Below are 18,020 nucleotides of genomic sequence, written 5' to 3'. Positions count from 1 at the left end.
GTGCAAGGGGCCACAAAGTCATCTGTGGTGTCAGGTGTACCCTCCCCATGTTTCCCGAAGAGGGCATCCAGCACAAAGGCACAGATTTTCTAGGCTGGGCAGTCCCACAGGCCAGGACTTTCTCAGCTTCTTTTAGTACCTGCCTCCCCCATGGCATGTCCCCGCCCCGAATTTCCGGGGGTGAGAATGGGATGTGTGTGTGAAGTGCTTTCTGATTCCAGGACAAGGTAGGTCCCCAGGGAAGGGGATCTTCCCATGCTGAGAATGGGGACTGACTCCTGGCAAGATGGGAACCCCATTTGAGAAGGGAAGTGAGAACAAGGAATTGAGGGGGCGTCCAAATTGCCAGTTTGGAAGCAGAAAGCTCTTTGCTAGGTGTGGTGTTCGGGGGACAGTCCCTGCAGAACAGCAGGTCAGCGAGCACACGGACGCTGGCGCCCGGGGGCGGGGAAGGCTGTCCCACCTGGCCCGGAAAGGCCCGCGGTCCCTGTGTGGGGACGGGCGGCGGCCGCTGGGCAGCCCTCCGCCAGCAGAGGGCGACGTGGCAGGTGCGACGACCAGGCTGCTCCCAATCTGGGGTAGGAACTGAGATTTGGGCCCCCGCGGGGGTCTGAGCAGGGGCGTGAGGAAACTGTGACCTGTGTAAGGGCAAAGCTGGGCGTGTATCCTGGGCCCCTCTCCTCCCCCGATCCCTCTGGTTCTATCTGGACCTCTGGGACGGGCCACTGCAGAGGCGTCGGCCTGGGAAGACTCTGGAGCTCAGGATTTAACCATGGTTTATTGCAGACCTATTGTGTGCCAGGCACGAGCCCAGTGCTCCCACAAACAGTGTCTCCAGGTAGGAGAAGTGTAATTTCGACCCTGCCACACCTTCCTGCACTCAGACAGAAGCATGTGCAGACTGCTCTCAGCAAGGCCACCTCCTTCGCTCCCTGGCCATTGGGCCCCTTCTCTCTACCTGTCTCCTGTCACTCCACTTCCTGCCCCAGGCCTTCTCTTAGGGATTTTCCAGCCTTTGGGGAGCTACTGCTTTCGGGTTCTGGCTGTGGGGTCTCGGCAGGATTTTGTCCCAAAACCCAGTAGAAATAAAATCCTTCAAGAGGGAGATGATTCGTGGGCTGGGTGGATTCCAGTGACCAGAGGACATGCAAACTCTGCCCTAATGATCTGGGAACCTAGCCCATCCATTTAGCTTTCTGTTTTCACCCAGTTTCACTTCCTGGTTCTCCTCTGAGCCTTGCACAATGCTGGGAGACAGGCCTAGAAAAGTGCCACCGTGAGGATGGTGGAAGACACACATAAGATGCCAGACTGGGGAGGCTACTCTGGGTCATTACAGCAGGAGCGGGGAGAGCTTTCTTCACTTCCCTATCCCTGGTTTGAAGACTACTAGGCCAGATCTTCCCAATCTTAGGGCTGTCCTTGTCCGTAGCCTGAGTCCCCACCCCTGCTCCTTATATTCCTCAAGCTCCCCTCCAACCCACTTCCCTGCACCCAGGGGCCAGGGCAACCTGCTCCATACGTGAGCATACATACATCCTTGACATTTCCAAATGCCAGACTCTCTGTGTGATTCTCTAGAGCTATTGAATTCACCTGAGACACACTCTCTGGGCCTGGCCAGGGGTGTGGGCCTAAGCCAGGGGCCAGTAGGGGAGCTGGAGGCTTCTTGGATGGAGCCAAATTTCTTTTGACCTTGGAAGACTTAGAGGAAACCGCCCTGCAGTCCTAGGGCACAGTAGACTATGCCACAGAGAGGACTGAGGGGCTGGCTTGTGGTCAAAAGGCCCAGAGCTGTCTGAGCCCAAGGGTGGCCACTGGCATGGTTTTAGGTAAGAATTGGAGCTTGGAGACTTAGACTAGGAGGTGCTCCAGACACTCCTTGAGTCAGGTAAAGTTATTTTCAAACCCCCATCTTGAGGCAAATTGGCAGGGGCTGGAGCATAAGTAATAGATGAGACTGAGGAAGTTAGCTCTGATATAGGCTGAAACATCAGAGAACTAGAGCTAAAGAAGCCTCAAAGGACATCAGGACCAAATCTTCCAATATGTAGATAAGAAACAAAGGTCCTGGCCGGGCACGATGGCTCACACCTGTAACCCCAACACTTTGGGAGGCTGAACACCTGAGGTCAGGAGTTCACGACCAGCATGGCCAACATGGTGAAATCCCATCTCTACTAAATATACAAAATTAGCCAGGCGTGGTGGCACGTGCCTGTAATCCCAGCTACTTGGGAGTCTGAGGCAGGAGAATCATTTGAACCTGGGAGGTAGAGGTTGCAGTGAGCTGGGATCATGCCACTGCACTCTAGCCTGGGCAACAAGAGCGAAACTCTGTGTCAAAAAAAAAAAAAGAAAAAGAAAAAGAAAAAAAAGAAAAGAAAAGGTCCTGATACAGGCCTGCTTTTGTCACATGGAACAAATACCTGGGGTCAGACCTGGGTCTCCTGACACCCACTGACCTTCTCCCTGCCACGCTTGGCCTCGACATCCTCTCAGTTAATCTGAAAGTCCTGGGCCTTACCCATCTGACCTGCCCCTTCTCCACTGGCCTGTGATCCTGCCACATCCTCAGTAGGACCTCTTAGGTTTTAATGCCCTAGTAACTCAGGCCCCAGCTCTCCCAGGCAGCTGACATTCAGCAAGCTGTGCTCTTGTTGAGGAGACAGAAAGCCCAAGGCATCATGGAACTGAGATACAAACCCACAGAGAGAAACTGATGGGCCCTGGCTCTCTGGAGCTTGTGCCAGAGGCTGAGGCCTGGCAGGGAAGTGTGTGCCGAGGGCTGGACAGGGCCCTGTGCCACCCTGGCAGCTCTGGTGGAGCAGTGGGGTTGATCAAGGGCAGGGGGCAAAGTGCAGGCCCAGGCTCTGAGTCTGGGACTGGGATTCCCTGGCTTGGCACTCTGACTCTGGAGCCTCTTTTGCATCCTGTCCTGGGAGTGGTAGGGGTGCACCCTGCTGGCCATAGCGGGTGGGGAGAGAGCCAGGCGTCAGGGAGCCTGCCGCTTTGAGCAGGCTAGACGGCAGGGGATCAGATTTCCGCCCAGCTGTATTTTTGGCTGGGTGGGCTGGGGGCCGAGCAGGCGGGTGCAGCTGCCCGTCCCCAGCACACACCACACTCACACTACCTCTACCCAGATAGGGCACCATCCACTACCCCCCACCCCCCACCCCCCTGCAGGCAGAGAGGAGTCAGGTGCTCCTGGGCTACTGAATCACTTTGGGCTTCTCTGGACTGTTGCTAATTTTCTGTAGTGTCTTCTTGATCCGCAGCGCGGTGAGTCGGGCAGAGGGGTTTGGGTACCAGCACTCCCGCATCATCTGAGCTAGGCCTGAGAGGACCTGGGGGTTGGGAGAGAGGTGCAGAGGAGAGGAGGGGGTTGGGAGAGAGATGCAGAGGGAGGTGGGTCAGAGAAGATGGAAAGAAGGAGATGAGGAGGATAGCCAGTAATGGGGAGACATAAGCCAGAGAGAAAGGATGAGAGGAGGGAAATGAAAGCATTGGACAGGAGAGCGAGAGGAAAGACAAGCAGTGAAAGGGAGAACAGAGGATGACAAAAAATAAAAAATGGAAGAGGAAGAGAGTAGAGTGAGAAAGGGATGGAGAAAGACAGGGAGGACAGAAAGAGAGAACTCAGATCTTCAGGAGCACTCAAGCCCCCTTGGGCGAGCAGTGTCTGTGAAACACCTTACCCCCATCCCCACCTTTGCCAAGATCCACAGGAAGGGGCAGATTCTTCAAGCCTGGGGGCTTCCACATCCCCATCCACAGGCTAAGACCCCGGTGCAGAGGGCAGTGTCTCCCAGCCCCTCCATCAGCCATGGCTGGGCCCAGGGGACTGTGGAAGTTTGAGAAGTGGGAACTACCCTAAAAATGCAAGTGTCCAGGGAGCAACCCATCCCAACAAGCTCACCAACCCATCCCAGGGAGCTCATCAACCCATCCCAGGGCGTGGAATGAGCTGGCCCCACTTCTGGCTCCTGAAAGTGAGAGAGTGTGTGTGTGTGTGTGTGTGTGTGTGTACAGGAATGCATACATGTGACTTTTTGTGGATATGTATGTATGTTGTACAGAAATGTATGTCTATGTATACATACATGTATACATGTATAGAATATATTCATTATTTCAATAAATATTTATTAGCACCTGTTGTGAGCCAAATATTATGATAGGTAACAGGGATATAAGGGTGAGCAAAAGACATGTTCTTTGTCCTCACGGGGCCAACAGTCTGGCATATATGTGCATGTGTATATATCTGTGAGTGTATGTTCAGAAGGATATTCATGCTTGTATGTGTTGATATATGTGTGTGTGTCTTTGTATAAGTGAAGTGTTTTGAGAAAAAACAAGGACAAACAACAGCAGAACAGCAACAAACAAAGACAAACAGCAACAAAAATGCCACAGTGGTCAGGTGTGGAGGCTCACACCAGCACTTTGGGAGGCTGAGGCAGGAGGATCACTTGAGCCCAAGAGTTTGAGATAAGCCTGAGCAACATAAAAGACCTTGTCTCTACAAAAAAATTTTTTAAATTAGCCGGGTGTGGTGGTGTGCACTACAGCTAGCTACTGGGGAGGCTGAGGCAGGAGGATCAGCTGAGCCCAGGAGTTTGAGGGTACAGTGAGCTATGATTGGGTCACTGTACCCCAGCCTGGGTGACAAGAGCAAACAAAACCCTGTCTCTCAAACACACACACACACACACACACACACACACACACACACACACACACAGAGCCACAGAGAGCCTCTGACTTTTCACAAGGAAGGTGAAGGTTCTTAAATTCTCAGAATGACCAGATGGCCCTGGGGGCAGGGAGCATGGGCCAGGGTTGAAAGAGGGAGTACCTAGAGAGGTGCCCTAACCAGGACACCCACTATCTACCTGAGATGAAGCAGAGGCCTCAGACACAAGTTCTTGGGCCCAGAAATCCCAGCCGTGAGCCACCACCCCATGCCATCCTAGTCCCAGTAGAAGCCTCACCGGGTCTGCAGCCAGCCGGTTAGGGATGGTGGGGGTCTGCTGATCCACACACACCACCTTCTTCATGTCCTCAAAGCTGGGGTCATTGGGCACCACATCATAGAAGGGTGGTCTATAGTCCTCCACGATGCCTGCAAATGGACAATGGAGGGGACAATCACTTGGGACCCCAAGGAGGCCCAATACCACCCAGAGGAGAGCCTTTCCTACCCTCCATCCCAACAGCCAGAAACCAGTGGCCTGGACATGTCCCTGAGAGGGACAGTATAATGCAATAAATGTGTTTCTAACTAATACTAATGACTGCCGTTTGTTTTGCACTTGGCATGTGCCAGGTATTCTGCTGTAAATACTTTACGTGTTTTATCCTATTTGTCCTCACAATAGCCCTATGGGGTGGCTACTAGTATTACATCCATTTTACAGATGAAGAAACTGATGCTCAGAAAAGTGGGGCCCAACGTTTCACAGCTAGTAATGGCAGAGGCAAGACTCAAATCCATCTCGGATTCCTAGGCCAGCCTTGTCCCCAGTCTTTCCTCAGTTGCCTTCCACCCAGTGCCTGGGACTGCTTGCAGGCCCCAACTATCACACATGCCTGATAATAATAACACCAAATGTTTACTGAGCACTGTGTGCCAGGTGCTATCCTAAGAGCTCTGCATGAAATCCTCACAGCGGCCCTATGAGGTAGGTAATACTATTAGCTCCACTTCATAAGCCAAGAAATGAAGGCCAGAGAGTTTAAGAAACTTGTCTAAGATCAACAGATAGTAAGTGACAGGGCTAGGATTTAAGCCCACAAAGTCTAACAGCAAAGCATGTGCTCTTGACCTCCGAGCTGCACTTATTTTTATCCAGGTCCACATAACATCACCCAGTGTCAGGGATGGCACAGGCCTCTGCTGACTCCTGCAGCCAGCACTGACCCCCTCCTCTTGGTATCCCAAGTTCACAGTTTTTAGTAGGAGCTTTCTGAAAACAATGCCTGTGGAGTTGCAGACAGCCCTGTGCCCCATCCTGTTTCCCAGCCTGAGGCTGGGGGCCATGGCCACACAGGCCGCAACCTCGATAGAGCCTTCGCCAGCTGTTCTCCCCATGGCCAGCTTCCAGGCCGGCCCCTGTGCCGCTCACGCCCTAATCAGTGCTGCACAGAGGCCTGAGTGTGTCTAATGGGCCTTTAATCAGTGCCGGGGCTGACACCAGATTACAGTGTTTATAATGTGCCGCGAGTCCGTGTGGGGCTGATGGAGCTTCCCCCTCCGCCCCAGGCAGCCTCTCCCAGCCTTTCCTTTCTGCCCTGCAGCTTGGTCCAAAGAGCCTTGACTTCTTCCAGGTTCCCCTTTCCCCCGATCCCAGTCTCCGTAGAGCCCACTCTGGCAGTTCATCCCCAGAGTCTTAAGGAATCTAAGCGCCTCGTGAGTCTCCCCAAGGGACTGGTGACACCACAGCCTCCGTTTTCAGTCGATGACCACTGAGGACAAATGAAGTCTGGCATGGGGCTGGCTCCTAGTAGATACTCAGGAAATGAAGACATCCTTGTCCCCAAGAAGCAGGGCTCCAGCCATATCCTGAGGATTGTCCCCAACCTGTCAAGATTCCTGGAAGTCCCTCACCATGGACAGCCTCCTCAAAGGTTGACAATGTTCCCACCAGTGTAGAAGACCCACCCATCCTCCGTCCACCCCAGGGCTGAGAGAGCATCACCCACAGGGCTGCCCGGGGCAGGTCCCTCTACCTGCCGCAGTCCCTCTAAATCAGAGTCCCCTGTGGCAACCCACAGTAACAACGAGGCAGCAATAAGCAGGCAGTGCAGGCACTCACATGCATTGTGTGCATGAAGAAATCAAAGGCCAGAGAGGTTTAAGTGCACACAGTGATGATGAGCACTGGCCCCGGAGCAGACTGGCCGGTTTCAGACCCTGATGCTGCCTCAAGCCCACTGTCATTCTGTGCCCCCATCTCCTCAACTGTACAACGGGGACAATACGAGGTCAGGCACTCATTCTATCTACAGCAATAACGGCCACTAATATTTAGCTCTAGATATTGTTCTAAATACTTAGATTATCTCAACAACTGGAAGCTATTTTTATTCTTTATTTATTTATTCATTTTTTTTTTTTTTGAGAGAGGGTCTCACTCTGTCACCCAGACTGGAGTGCAGTGGTGCGATCTCGGCTCACCGCAACCTCTGCCTCCCAGGTTCAAGCAATTCTCCTGCCTCAGCCTCCCGAGTAGCTGGGATTACAGGCATGTGCCACCAGAGCCGGCTAATTTTTGTATTTTTAGTAGAGACGGGTTTCGCCATGTTGGCCAGGCTGGTCTCGAATTCCTGACCTCAGGTGATCTGCCCGCCTCGGCCTCCCAAAGTGCTGGGATTACAGGCATAAGCCACCGCCCCCATTTTACAAATGAGGAAACTGAGGCACAGAGAGGCCAAATAACCTACCCATGGTCATGGCAAAATCAGCAATAGAACCCAGGAAGTCTGATTCCAAGCCTATGGTCTTAGCCACTAAGCAATACCACTGCCTTGCCCATATCAAAGAATCAAATAAGATAATACATGTAAAGTATATAGCATGGCATCTGGCACATATTTAAGCTCAATCAATGTTAGCTGCTATTAATATTTCTGTTATTATCACGTACCCAAGATTTCACAGCCAGACTCACAGACCCCGTTATCTGTTTTTAAGGTTTATACCTTAAGAGGTCACTCAGCTGAATCAGCTGGTGGGCAGCATGGAAAGGGTGCCAGGAGGTCTGGCTGCAAACCTCCCAGGCCATGGGCACTGGCCATGGCAGGAAGCCCCTGGCTCCACGGGCCAATTGCCCTTTCCCTACCCTGTGTAGGGTGGACACTCACCGTTCACGATGGTCCGGCGGGCGATCTCCCACAGCACCAGGCCAAAGGCCCAGATGTCAGTCCACTTATAGGACTCAAAGCAGTCCGTGCGGATCTGCTCATCCAGCACCTCGGGTGCCATGTACCTCTTGGTGCCTACTCTCGGGTTGTTGCCGATGTCCAGGTAATCGCTGCCCTGTGAGTGCATCACAGCCAGGCCTGTGGGGGTGAGGCCTGTCACTCCTGTCCCTCTCCCTGACCTGGGGTCCAGGGGGCAGGCAAGGTGGGGACTGAGAGAAGCAGTGGGACAGAGAGGGGGAGGCAGATGGAGACCTGCATGGAGATGGGCTGGAAGACAGTGACCACAGAGAGAACCACCGCCCCAGGTACTCTTTGCTTATGTAGTGCTCTTTAGGTTCTCAAGAACCCAGCGAGATGTGAGTGGGCAAGGCAGGCATTATGATGCCCACTTCACGGAGCAGAGCCGGAGGCTGGTGCCAGGGAGGGATATAGTTAGCAAAGCCAGGAATGAGAATCCAGGTTTCTGGCTCCTGCCTCCTTTCTCCCAACTCCTGGAGCCAGGATGGTATGGTGGAAGGAGTCTGGTTTGAAAAGGGTGTTCAGACAACTCATGCGGTCTTGCAGAGAACTGAGACAACATGCACCTCTGTTTTCAAGTGCCAATCATGGTCACCGCCCATAGGCAAAGGAGAGGAGAGAGCACGGGCTGTGCCCACCTGTGAAGGGCCTGCCCCTGCCCTGCCCAGCTCACCCAGGTCAGCAATGCAACACTGCAGGTTGCTCTTGACCAGCACGTTGCGGCTCTTGAAGTCACGGTGGGCAATGGCCGGTTTGCCCTGTGTACCGAAGATCTCCACGTGCAGGTGTGCCAGGCCACAGGCTGCGGACACAGCTAGCCTCAGAGCCAAATGCGGCTCCAGCGTCTGTCTCTGCAGAAAGTCGTAGAGGGAGCCGTGCTCGTGGTAATGCGTGATGAGCCACAGCTGCGTGCTCGAGTTGCGGGAGGTCATGTCTGAGGCGATGAAGCCTGTGCACAGAAGGGTCGGGTGACTCAGCCAAGGGGCTGGGGCTAAGGGAGGCTGGAGTGGTCAGGGTCAGGGTGGGGTCGGGGGAGAGGGAATGGGCTGGGTCACTGCTAAGCAAGGTCTGGGGTGGGGGTTGATGTGGCTTAGGTCAGAGACAGAGCTGGAATCAGAGGTTGGGTCTGGGCCTGGCTTAGTGGCTTGCACCTGTAATCCCAACACTTTGGGAGGCCAAGGCAGGAGGATTGCTTGAGCCCAGGAATTTGAGACCAGTCTGGGCAACATAGGGAGACCTCGTCTCTACAAAAAATAAAAAAGTTAGCTGGGCATGGTGGCACATGCCTGTGGTCCCAGCTACTCAAGAGGCTGAAGTGGGAGGATCGCTTGAGCTCAAGAGATTGAGGTTCCAGTGAGATTGCACAACTGCATCCCAGCCTGGGTGACAGAGCGAGGCCCTGTCTCAAAAAAAAAAAAAAAAAAAAAGAGGTTGGTGCTGCAGGTGGGCTGGGAGTCCTTCAGGGTTCTGTTAACGTCTGGAGGTCTGTGAATTCGAGCCCTGAGTGCAGGAGGGCAAAGCCCCAGGCCTGGCACAGCCGGCCCCTCCCCTTGCCTAGGATGTTGTCGTGTCTGAGCAACACTGTGTTGTAGATCTCAGTCTCCCGGAACCAGGACTGTTCGTCCCTCGAGGAGAAGATCTTGACGGCCACACTCTCACCGTGCCACAAGCCCCGCCACACTTCGCCATAGCGGCCTTTTCCTGATGGCCAGAGGGGAAGGTGAGGGTTACACACTGGGCACACAGAGCCCTGGAGGAGCCCCTCATCTTGATGCTGTGCTGCCTCCCTCGCCCACCCCACCCACAGAACCCCTGACCCTTAGGTTTAAGTTAATCCAGACCCAAACCCAGCGGCAGGCCACCCCCAGCTGCCTCTCGTTCCACCCCGGTCCTGCAGAAAGAACCTAGCCCTGGCCCGTCTCCAGCCCACTCCCTGCCCAGCAGAATTCCAGTTCTGACCCAGGCCTGGCACTGCCTGTGATTCCGGAAGCCAAGAACTCCCTCACCCCTCCAGGCTCATGAGAGCCCTTGGTCCTCATCCACTGGGCTCACCCACTGCTCACCCACACACTCCACCAAGGCAACCTGCCGTGCCACTGTCCTCTGCACCAGGAAGGGGAGCCCCGAGCCACTCCCTGTGGTGCAGTCACTGTCCAGGAGGTCCTGGGGGTATGGAGAGGCCACTCAAAAGCTGCCCTAACCAGCCGCAGCCCCATTCTCCATCCTCAACCTGGGACCTGCTGGGTCACTGCAAGCTCCTCACTCGCCCAGCTCCCCACCGGCTCTACTCTCTGGATGACCCCTCTGATTCCGCAGTTGCTATCTGCCCCACTCCACCCTGTGTCCCAGGTCCCCAGGCCCATACCCCCAACATGCTGTCGCCCTGCTCAGATGCTTTCAGGATGAGACTGGACTCTCCCAGCTCGCTGTGCAGGCCCCGCTGCTTCTCCTGCCTCCGTCGGACATGCCACAGGCCCACGACACCCAGGGCCACCAGGGCCAGCAAGGCCAGCACGGGGCCCAGGATCAGGGCCAGCTGGCTGTCTGTTCCCGGCTGCTCCGAAGGAGTTTGGGTGGCTGGGGGAGGGGACATTGAGGCTCAGCTTGCACTAGGTCAACTTCCCCCACCTCAGGCAGACCATTCTGCCAGTTAAATCCCAGAGTCTTGCCCGCCCCCCCCGCCCCCAGCCCCTTTATTGACCAGAGCATGAGAGGAAAGGAGGCAAGGGAGGGCAGGGGCCGAGAAGATGGGGAGGGAGTGCTGGGGCAGCTGGACGTACCCTCCAGCACCAGGGACACGTTGCGGTTGCAGAGGTGGCTGTCACAGCAGTAGTGGTTGACGAACTCGGTGGGGCGCCCCCTGCAGAGCTCCCTGTGCAAGTTCCCGCAGCCCCGATGTTCCTGGGGGTGCCTCCCCTCCTCCCGCACCAGCACTACTGTGCACCAGGCCCCCTGGCAGGTAGGCCCCCTGCAATGTGGGCTCTCACATATGCAGGTCACCAGCGGGCCCCGAGAGGGCTTCACGGGGTCACCTGGGAGACACACCGGAAGCTCAGCCACTCTGGGCCCAGCTCCCCCAGGCTGAGCCTGACACCCATTTCTGTCCCATTGTCCCTCTCGTCTGACCCCCCAGACAAACACCTTGAAGCTTTGGTCCCTTGCTTCCATCCTCAGTCATCCTTCCCTCAGAGCCCTCCCCTCAGGGCAGCTGACACTGAGAAGCAGGCTTCTGTCCCCTCCTGGCTCCTAGGTTCTCCCCTCCCAGTTCTAGGCTGGGCTGCGCCCCCAGCCCCAGTCCTGAGAGCGCTCCCAGGCTTGGCCTGCCAACACCTGCTCTCCCTCCGCCCCACATATAGGCTTCCACCCTAGCCTGACAGAGCTCCAGCCTGCAGGTCTGGACCCAGAGGAGAGCAAAGGAGAGCTGGGGTAACTGGGGGCTGAGTTTAATGGAGCCTCACTCTCCTCTATTCTCCAGTCAAGCTCCTAAATTCTCCCCAGTTTCTCAAGTTCAGCCCCAGGCAGAGCTGATCTGGGCCCAAATAGCCCTTTCTCTATCCAGGTTCCTGTTTCCTAACTGCTCCCCCAGTACTCACCCTGGGTCACCAAGGCCATCAGCAGCATCAGAAGGCCTCTCCTTGGGGAGCCCAAGGTCATGGTCCCTGCAGAGAGGAGCAAGAGAGGTGGAGTAAGAGCTGCAAAATGTGACAGCCGCCAGCTGTGGCTCCCTCCCGCCCAGAGGAAATCACAGAGAGTTTTTTTTGGAGGGGAGGCAGGGAGGCCGCCTCCCTACTCCCTGCCGCCTGGCTTTGGGGCGGGGCCTGCAAGGGAAGTCCTGGTTCACTTCCCCATGGAAACCATCCTGTTAGAGGTGAAGGGTGGAGAGCCATGTTTAAGTGACCGAGAGCTTGGGGAAACCCTAGCTCTGCACCCCTGCTGCTGAGCTCAGACTGGAGGCAGGTTGGGAGAGCCGCAGGGAGCACCTAGTTGGGGTAGAAGGAGCATCTCTCCAGCAGCTCCCCTTCTGTTCTGTGTCTCTTTCCCACACCCTCACAGCCTTCACCCCTGCCTACCCTTTCCCAGTGCCCCCCCAGCCCTGGCTGCCTCAAACATAAACAGGCTCCTGTCTTCACTTCCTGCCATTCAGGGTCCTGCCAAGCCAGGAACAGGAATCAAGATTGTTTAGATTGGGGTCTGGATAGAACAGGCAGGAGTCACGCACAGCAGGGATCTAAGGGCATATTTTCAGGGTGGGCTGCAGCAGCCATAGGGTCTGGAGAGGCTATTTAAATATGCCCTTAGTTCCTTGCTACCCTTAGTTCCTTGTGCCTGGGACACCCACATGACAGAATTCTAGGTGGATCACAAAATCCAGCTCCTTGTTTTACAGAAGAAAGGATTAAGGCTTATACAGGGAAGAAGACTTGTCCCGGGTCAGACAGGACTCACTGGCACCAGCAGGAGTACAACCCAGGCTTCCAGACTCCTAGTCAAGTGCTCTCTCCACACCGTCCCTATCCAGTGGTGGCAGCCCATGTCTGAGCCCTCAGGCTGTAACAACCACGCAAAGCTTGGATGGCGCCGGGTCATGCCAGGTGTAGAGGAACCTCTCTGCAAGCTCACCAGAGTATAAGCTGCCCTCTCAGAGTCATTCCCTGGCCCCCTTCTCTCCCCTTGCCATCTAGGAAAGGGTGGGTGGAGGGCCAGTGATGTGGCAGGGGAAGTGAAACACACTTAGACACTGAATGTTTGACCTTCCATGGCTGACTAGGGTTGAACTTTTTCAGAAGTTTGTTGAAGAGTGTCAGGGGGAGTAATTCTGGTCTGTGATAGTCCCCAATCCAGGTCCCACACCAACTAGTGCTTCTGAAGCCACCCAGTCTTCATTTCTCAGAGGTTTAGAACCAGAAGATATGGGCTAAAGCTGCAGCTAGAAGGACTCTAGTCAGACAGCAACAGGACTTTCTGAATGGTGGAGTGTGTGCAGGTGTGTGTCTGGGGACTGGATCCTCAGGCAGCACACAAGGCAGGGAGACTGTCCTTTGGCATGACATGGTGATCCTCACAGGGCTGGGCATATGGCCACAGAGGCTTCAGAAGGCCCATAGTTTAAGAATGGTGCTGAGGGCAGTATGGCCAGGGATGGGGTGGGGGGCTTCATAGGCCTCTCTGGCTGGTGGCACGCCTGGCCTTCCTGCCTGGGCTTCCTCTGCCCCAGAGGCCCAGGCTGGGGGAGGAAACAGAGCCCTGGGCTGCTGCAGCTGTGTCCCCAGCCTCTGCCTGACCTCCTGCCTCTTGCCCCTCCCGCAGCCAGTGAGGACTCTGGCCAGCACTGTGTGGCGGGGCCCGTGGTGGGATGGGATGGAGAGAGCACCCCAGAGGGGCTGAATCTGCCCACTGGGGTACTAGCAGGAAGCCATCCTTGGCGGCCTTTGCTAGCCCAGCAAGCTGCAAAAAAGAGGGTTTGAGGTGGGAAGAAAAAAGTGGCTAACACTAAGGCTAAAATTCGGCATTCCTCTAGGACCCTCTGTCTGTACCTCTAGTTCTCTGGCCGTGCCCCAGTCCACCCTCCTTCTACTTTATCACGCATCGGAATCACCTGAAGTGCTCAATTAGTAAAGCATATTCACTGGTTTCACCCTCACTCCAGACTCTGATTCAGTCCTGGAATCAGCAAGAAACATGCATTTTTTAAAAGTTTCCCAGGGAGTTCTGATCAGTTTGTGTGGGCACCACTCTTTGAGAAATGGGTCCTGCACAATGCTAAGTCTGGTTCCTCTGCTTTCATTTTGCTGTACAGGGTACTGCTGGGTGAGTGGGAGTGGGACGCAGAGGGAGGGGACACTCACTCCCACCCAGGACCCTCCCCATCTACTAGAGAAGGGACATCCAAGGGTAAACACCAAAGCCGGGACTTGGTGACACTGTGGAGCGAGGCCTGTCTGCATCTGCAGAACCCATCTTTGGTCTAATCCTGGGAATGTGATGGAGTAAAATTGGGACTGTCCAATTTTTAACTGGACCCAGTGTGAGGTCAAGAACAGAAGGGTGCTGAGTCCTGACCAGTTCAAACTCAGAGCCGACTCTTTACGATTTGCCCTAAAATCTGACTGTAGCACAAACAGACTCCTGGGGCCTGGCAGGATCCTTTCACTTCTAAGCAAAACTTTGTGAAAGATCTCCTGCTGACAGAAGCATCACTATTGTTGGCCAGAAATTACAAACGTTAAACTAAATTCAAACGTTAGCTAAACACTATGAAATACTTAATAATACCAGTTAACCTTCTCTGAGTACTAATTATGTGCTAAGTACTGAACTTGAATGGTTTATCTGATTTAATCATCACAACAGTACAATGGGGGAAAGTGAGGTTCAGAGATGTTAGGTTTCCTGTCCATAGTCACTGAGTGTGTCTTAATAAACTTAAATTGCTGATAATAAATCCTTCCTTGGTCGTTGTTATTCCTCCAATTGTTTGGGGTTAGATGAGTTCCTCAAAGGAAGAAAAAGACATGGGTCTCGGTGGACATGAACAAATTGCCCACTGCTGTTGTTATTAACGGGTGCCCTACTCAGATTTGTTTAAATGCAGACAGCGTTTTTGTTTGTTTTTAATTTTTTTTGAGGCAGGGTCTTGCTCAGTTGCCCAGGCTGGAGTGCGGTGGTGCAATCATAGCTCACTGTAACCTTGAACTCCTGAGCTCAAGTGATCCTCCCACCTCAGTCTCCCAAGTGGCTGGGACTACAGGGGGGTGCAGCACCATGCCCAGTTTTATTTTTAGTAGAGATAGGGTCTCACTATATTGCCCCAGGCAACAGTGTTGCTGCCCAGAAATCATCAGTTTGCCATAGGCGTAGTCAAAGTCTGAGCCTCCCATGGGGAGATCCAGAGTAGTGGTATGCCCCAAAGGTGCTTATCAATCTTTTTCTCCCCAGCACACCTGAAGGATTGATAAAACCCACTCCCATCAACGGCAGTGGCTCAGCACAGCCGTGATTGTCACAAGGCTGGAGAAGCACCATCTCAAGCACAACCTTCTGGACTCACTCTGCACTTCAGTAGGCCTTACCCCAACAGCAGAGGACCAGACCCAGCTGTTCATATTGGGTTGCCCCTACGATTCATCCACGTGATTTATTAGCCCCTCACAGCGGGGTGATGCAGCGGAACAAGCCTGGATTTTCAGGTCTCAGGCAGACCATGGAGGCAGCACAGAGTAGCACAGAGGTTAGGGTGTGGGCTCAGGAGCATGGAGACCTGGGTTCAAATGCTGCCTTTGCCTCTTAGAGGCATGAGATTTGAAACAAGTTACTTAAACTTTCTGAGGCTTAGGCTTCCCATCATATGTAAAGTGGGAATAATAGTGTTATCTCATAGGTAAAATGTAGCAAAATTATTTAGCAGAGTATAAGTAGTATACAGTAAGCACTTAAATGTTATCAAGACCCCAACCATGCCATTTACCCCACCATGCAAGGAGTTTTGGACAAGTTATTCATGTCTGTTTCCTTTTCTGTAGGATGGACATAGTAACCCCTCTTCCACTAGGTTGTGACCAGGATTACATGAGAAAAAAATGTATCTAAGTGTCTACATAGTTAGTACTCAATAAATGGTAGCTATTTCTAACAAACCAATGAAATAGGAGGACAGGTGAGAGAACAGGTATTAGGACCGACCCTGACTCAGCCAGAAGCTGGTAGAGAGGGTGAGAGCAACTGTCCATTATACCCCTGTCCTTGGAGAAGGAAAGAGGAGCTGGGGCAGCCAGCCCAGCCGTGGGTTTCACAGCACTGGCCTCCAGGGCAGATGGAAAATTTGGGGTCCCAGCCTGGAGGGAGACTGGGATCCCCTTTGGCCTGGGTCCTGAAGGAAGGTCGCGGAACGGAGATGACTGACCATGCGAGGCTGGGGGTGAGGCTCCTTGGTTGGAATGATAGTGTCAGATTCCTCAAGCAGCAACTGGAAGGACTGGTCTGGGAAAGGTGAACTCTGCGGGGAGTCTCAACAGCTGTGGAAGTGGACATTCACTCCAGGTCCACACAGCGGCCTGGAGGACGTGTGATCCCTTCTATGTGAGTAGAGCAAGACAAGAATCCCACTGCCCATTTTATGAAGAGGGTAGAACAGAGAAGTGAAGTCACTGACTTAGAGCCAAGTTTCTGATTTCCAGTCGGGTCTCGTCCAGTCCCCTCCAAGTCTCAGGTAGGGTCATGGGTAAGCTGTGCGGAGTCAGCCAGGGGCAGCTTGCGTTTCTAATGAGCTGGGATTGAGCCCACCGCGACCACTCTGCGGTGACTCTGGGGTCCGCCCGAAGGAACGGCCCACTGATGCGGGGGTCAGGCCGCCCGCCACCCGGTCCCGTCCGCGGACGTCGACTCACCTCTGGGCCCGCTCTGCGGGTGGCGGGGCGCGAGCCTTCGGTGGGCCGGGGCCACCTCCCCTCCACCGCGCGGCCGCGGTTGCACCGCGAGCGCTGGACGGCGGGCTGGGGTCCGGACGCGGCCTCGGACCCGGCTGGAGCCGGGGAGGGGCTAGCTCGGCGCGGTTGGCGCAGCGGCCTCCCGGGACTGGGATGGGGGCTGGAGCAAAAATGTTTCTTATTCCAGCGTCTTCCTGCCTGGCCCAGCTCCACCACTCCCTCCTAATAAACCGTTTCCTTATTGCCCAGCTCGCCGACTGGCCGCCGCTCGCCCCTCGCTGGGGCTGCAGGACCGGGACCCTCCCCCGCGCCGCTCCCAGCCCCTCAGGGCGCCTCCCCTACCAGCAGCCTGCAGCTCCCGGATCGCTGGCCCGCACCCGGGCCGGACCTCCCACATCCGCCTCCCCGAGGGGGCGGGCCTTTGACTCGGGCTGTGGGGGTCCTGTGGGGGTCCCATAGGGGTCCCGTGGGGTCTGGACCCATAGCCGTGGGAGACATAGGCGAAACTGTAGGCAATGTCTGGCGGCCGGAGCAGTGGGTGGGGGTAGAGGGGGATGGCTGGCAGCATCGGAGGGGCCGCCTGGAATCTGGGCGCTGGGAAGGGGCCACCAAGGAAGGGACAGGCGGGGGTGAGACGGGGAGGGACACTACCTATCCTTACCCCACCCTCAGCCCGGGGTCCTCGGTCTAGGAGGCTCGGAGCAGTGAGGGCAGAGTTTGGGGCTAGCAAAAGTCCAGATGCGTTTTGGCTCCGCCCTCGGGAACTCCCGACTTGGCCCAAATCCTTCAGTCCCCTCCCTCGGGCCCCTTCATCCCTCATTTGTCCCCCCCTCTCTTCAGCAGCCTCTCCCCATCCGCACTCAGCACAGGGGTATACAGGCCCAGAGGGACTGCCTTGGGTTAGCCCTGAGGATGGTTTGAGCCCTTCCTGGCCGCTGTGCAGCAGCTGGGTGACAAAGACACCCGCGCCCCTCCAGGGACGGTCAGAATGGAGGGACACGATGGGAGCTGCCTTGGACCTTCCCCTTCCAGGCAGGGCCCCCACCCCAGCAAATGGAACTTTAAATAGAGGTGGGGAAGGGAGCCTCCCTGGAACACTGCTGACACAAGGCAGCTGGGGAGGGAAGCAGAATGGCTTCACATAGGCAGCGGAGGGGGACGCAGACTCTTCCTGGTGCGCCTGCACAGGCTGGGAGCACTGACCTCACTGCCCTGCTTTGCTCCAACCACCTGACTACCTGCAGGACTCTGGTCTTAGTCCTAGCCTCCTGGTTATCCACAGAGACTCTGAAGTCAAACTACCTACTAGGAAGGCAGGCTGGTTGTGTTACCGTAGGCTAGTGACACCTCTCCATGCTTCAGTCCCCCATCTGCTAAATAGGCATAGTAAACGGTGCCAGCCTCATAGGGTGGTTGTGAGAATAGAAGGAAATGATGCTTATCCCAGCTCATAGCAAAGATGCTGGCTGGCTGAGCCTGACTCAGAGGAGGCCCTCAATGAAGGCGTTTGTTAATTAAATGAATAAATGAAAAGGCTGGGGAGGGGGTGGCCTCAGAGACACTTGGAAAGACATGGGTATTAGAAGCAGGAGTAGACCTCTAAGGTGTCTTACTCTAATATGGGGATTCTACAAGATGAGCCAGGGACCC

General features: G+C 55.0%; 1 protein-coding gene across 3 annotated transcripts; it reads right to left on the bottom strand.

Annotated features, from left to right (window-relative positions):
• Window positions 1–759: 759 nt before the first annotated feature.
• ACVRL1 (activin A receptor like type 1) lies at window positions 760–17,117 on the bottom strand. 3 transcript variants are annotated; one of them, XM_025403631.1, is made up of 11 exons: window positions 17,032–17,117; window positions 16,332–16,530; window positions 11,541–11,606; window positions 10,728–10,979; window positions 10,313–10,524; window positions 10,011–10,110; window positions 9,502–9,648; window positions 8,621–8,896; window positions 7,870–8,067; window positions 4,998–5,128; window positions 760–3,347 (listed from the first exon to the last, which is right to left on the bottom strand). In XM_025403631.1, the coding sequence occupies exons 3-11, from the start codon at window positions 11,599–11,601 to the stop codon at window positions 3,213–3,215; spliced, it is 1,512 nt and encodes a 503-aa protein (XP_025259416.1). In that variant the 5' UTR covers window positions 11,602–11,606; window positions 16,332–16,530; window positions 17,032–17,117; the 3' UTR covers window positions 760–3,212. The 3 variants fall into 3 exon arrangements, with proteins under 3 accessions (XP_025259416.1, XP_025259417.1, XP_025259415.1); XM_025403630.1 differs by lacking the exons at window positions 16,332–16,530; window positions 17,032–17,117 and having other exon boundaries at window positions 3,037–3,347; window positions 11,541–11,749; XM_025403632.1 differs by lacking the exons at window positions 10,011–10,110; window positions 10,313–10,524; window positions 16,332–16,530; window positions 17,032–17,117 and having other exon boundaries at window positions 11,541–11,749.
• Window positions 17,118–18,020: the final 903 nt, after the last annotated feature.

This window comes from Theropithecus gelada, chromosome 11 (assembly GCF_003255815.1).
Source record: "Theropithecus gelada isolate Dixy chromosome 11, Tgel_1.0, whole genome shotgun sequence".
NCBI classification, from domain to species: Eukaryota; Metazoa; Chordata; class Mammalia; order Primates; family Cercopithecidae; genus Theropithecus; species Theropithecus gelada.
Note: the sequence above shows the minus strand (reverse complement) of the source record. Positions and strands in the feature narration are given on the sequence as shown.

Bases quoted from the DNA above. Each gene is read 5' to 3' on its own strand.
- ACVRL1 (XM_025403631.1), bottom strand. From the start codon at position 11,601: ATGACCTTGGGCTCCCCAAGGAGAGGCCTTCTGATGCTGCTGATGGCC. The intron at 10,980-11,540 runs GTGAGTACTGGG...TGTGTCTCCCAG, and splicing joins GATGGCCTTGGTGACCCAGG to GTGACCCCGTGAAGCCCTCT. The intron at 3,348-4,997 runs GTGAGGCTTCTA...CCCAACCCCCAG, and splicing joins ACCGGCTGGCTGCAGACCCG to GTCCTCTCAGGCCTAGCTCA.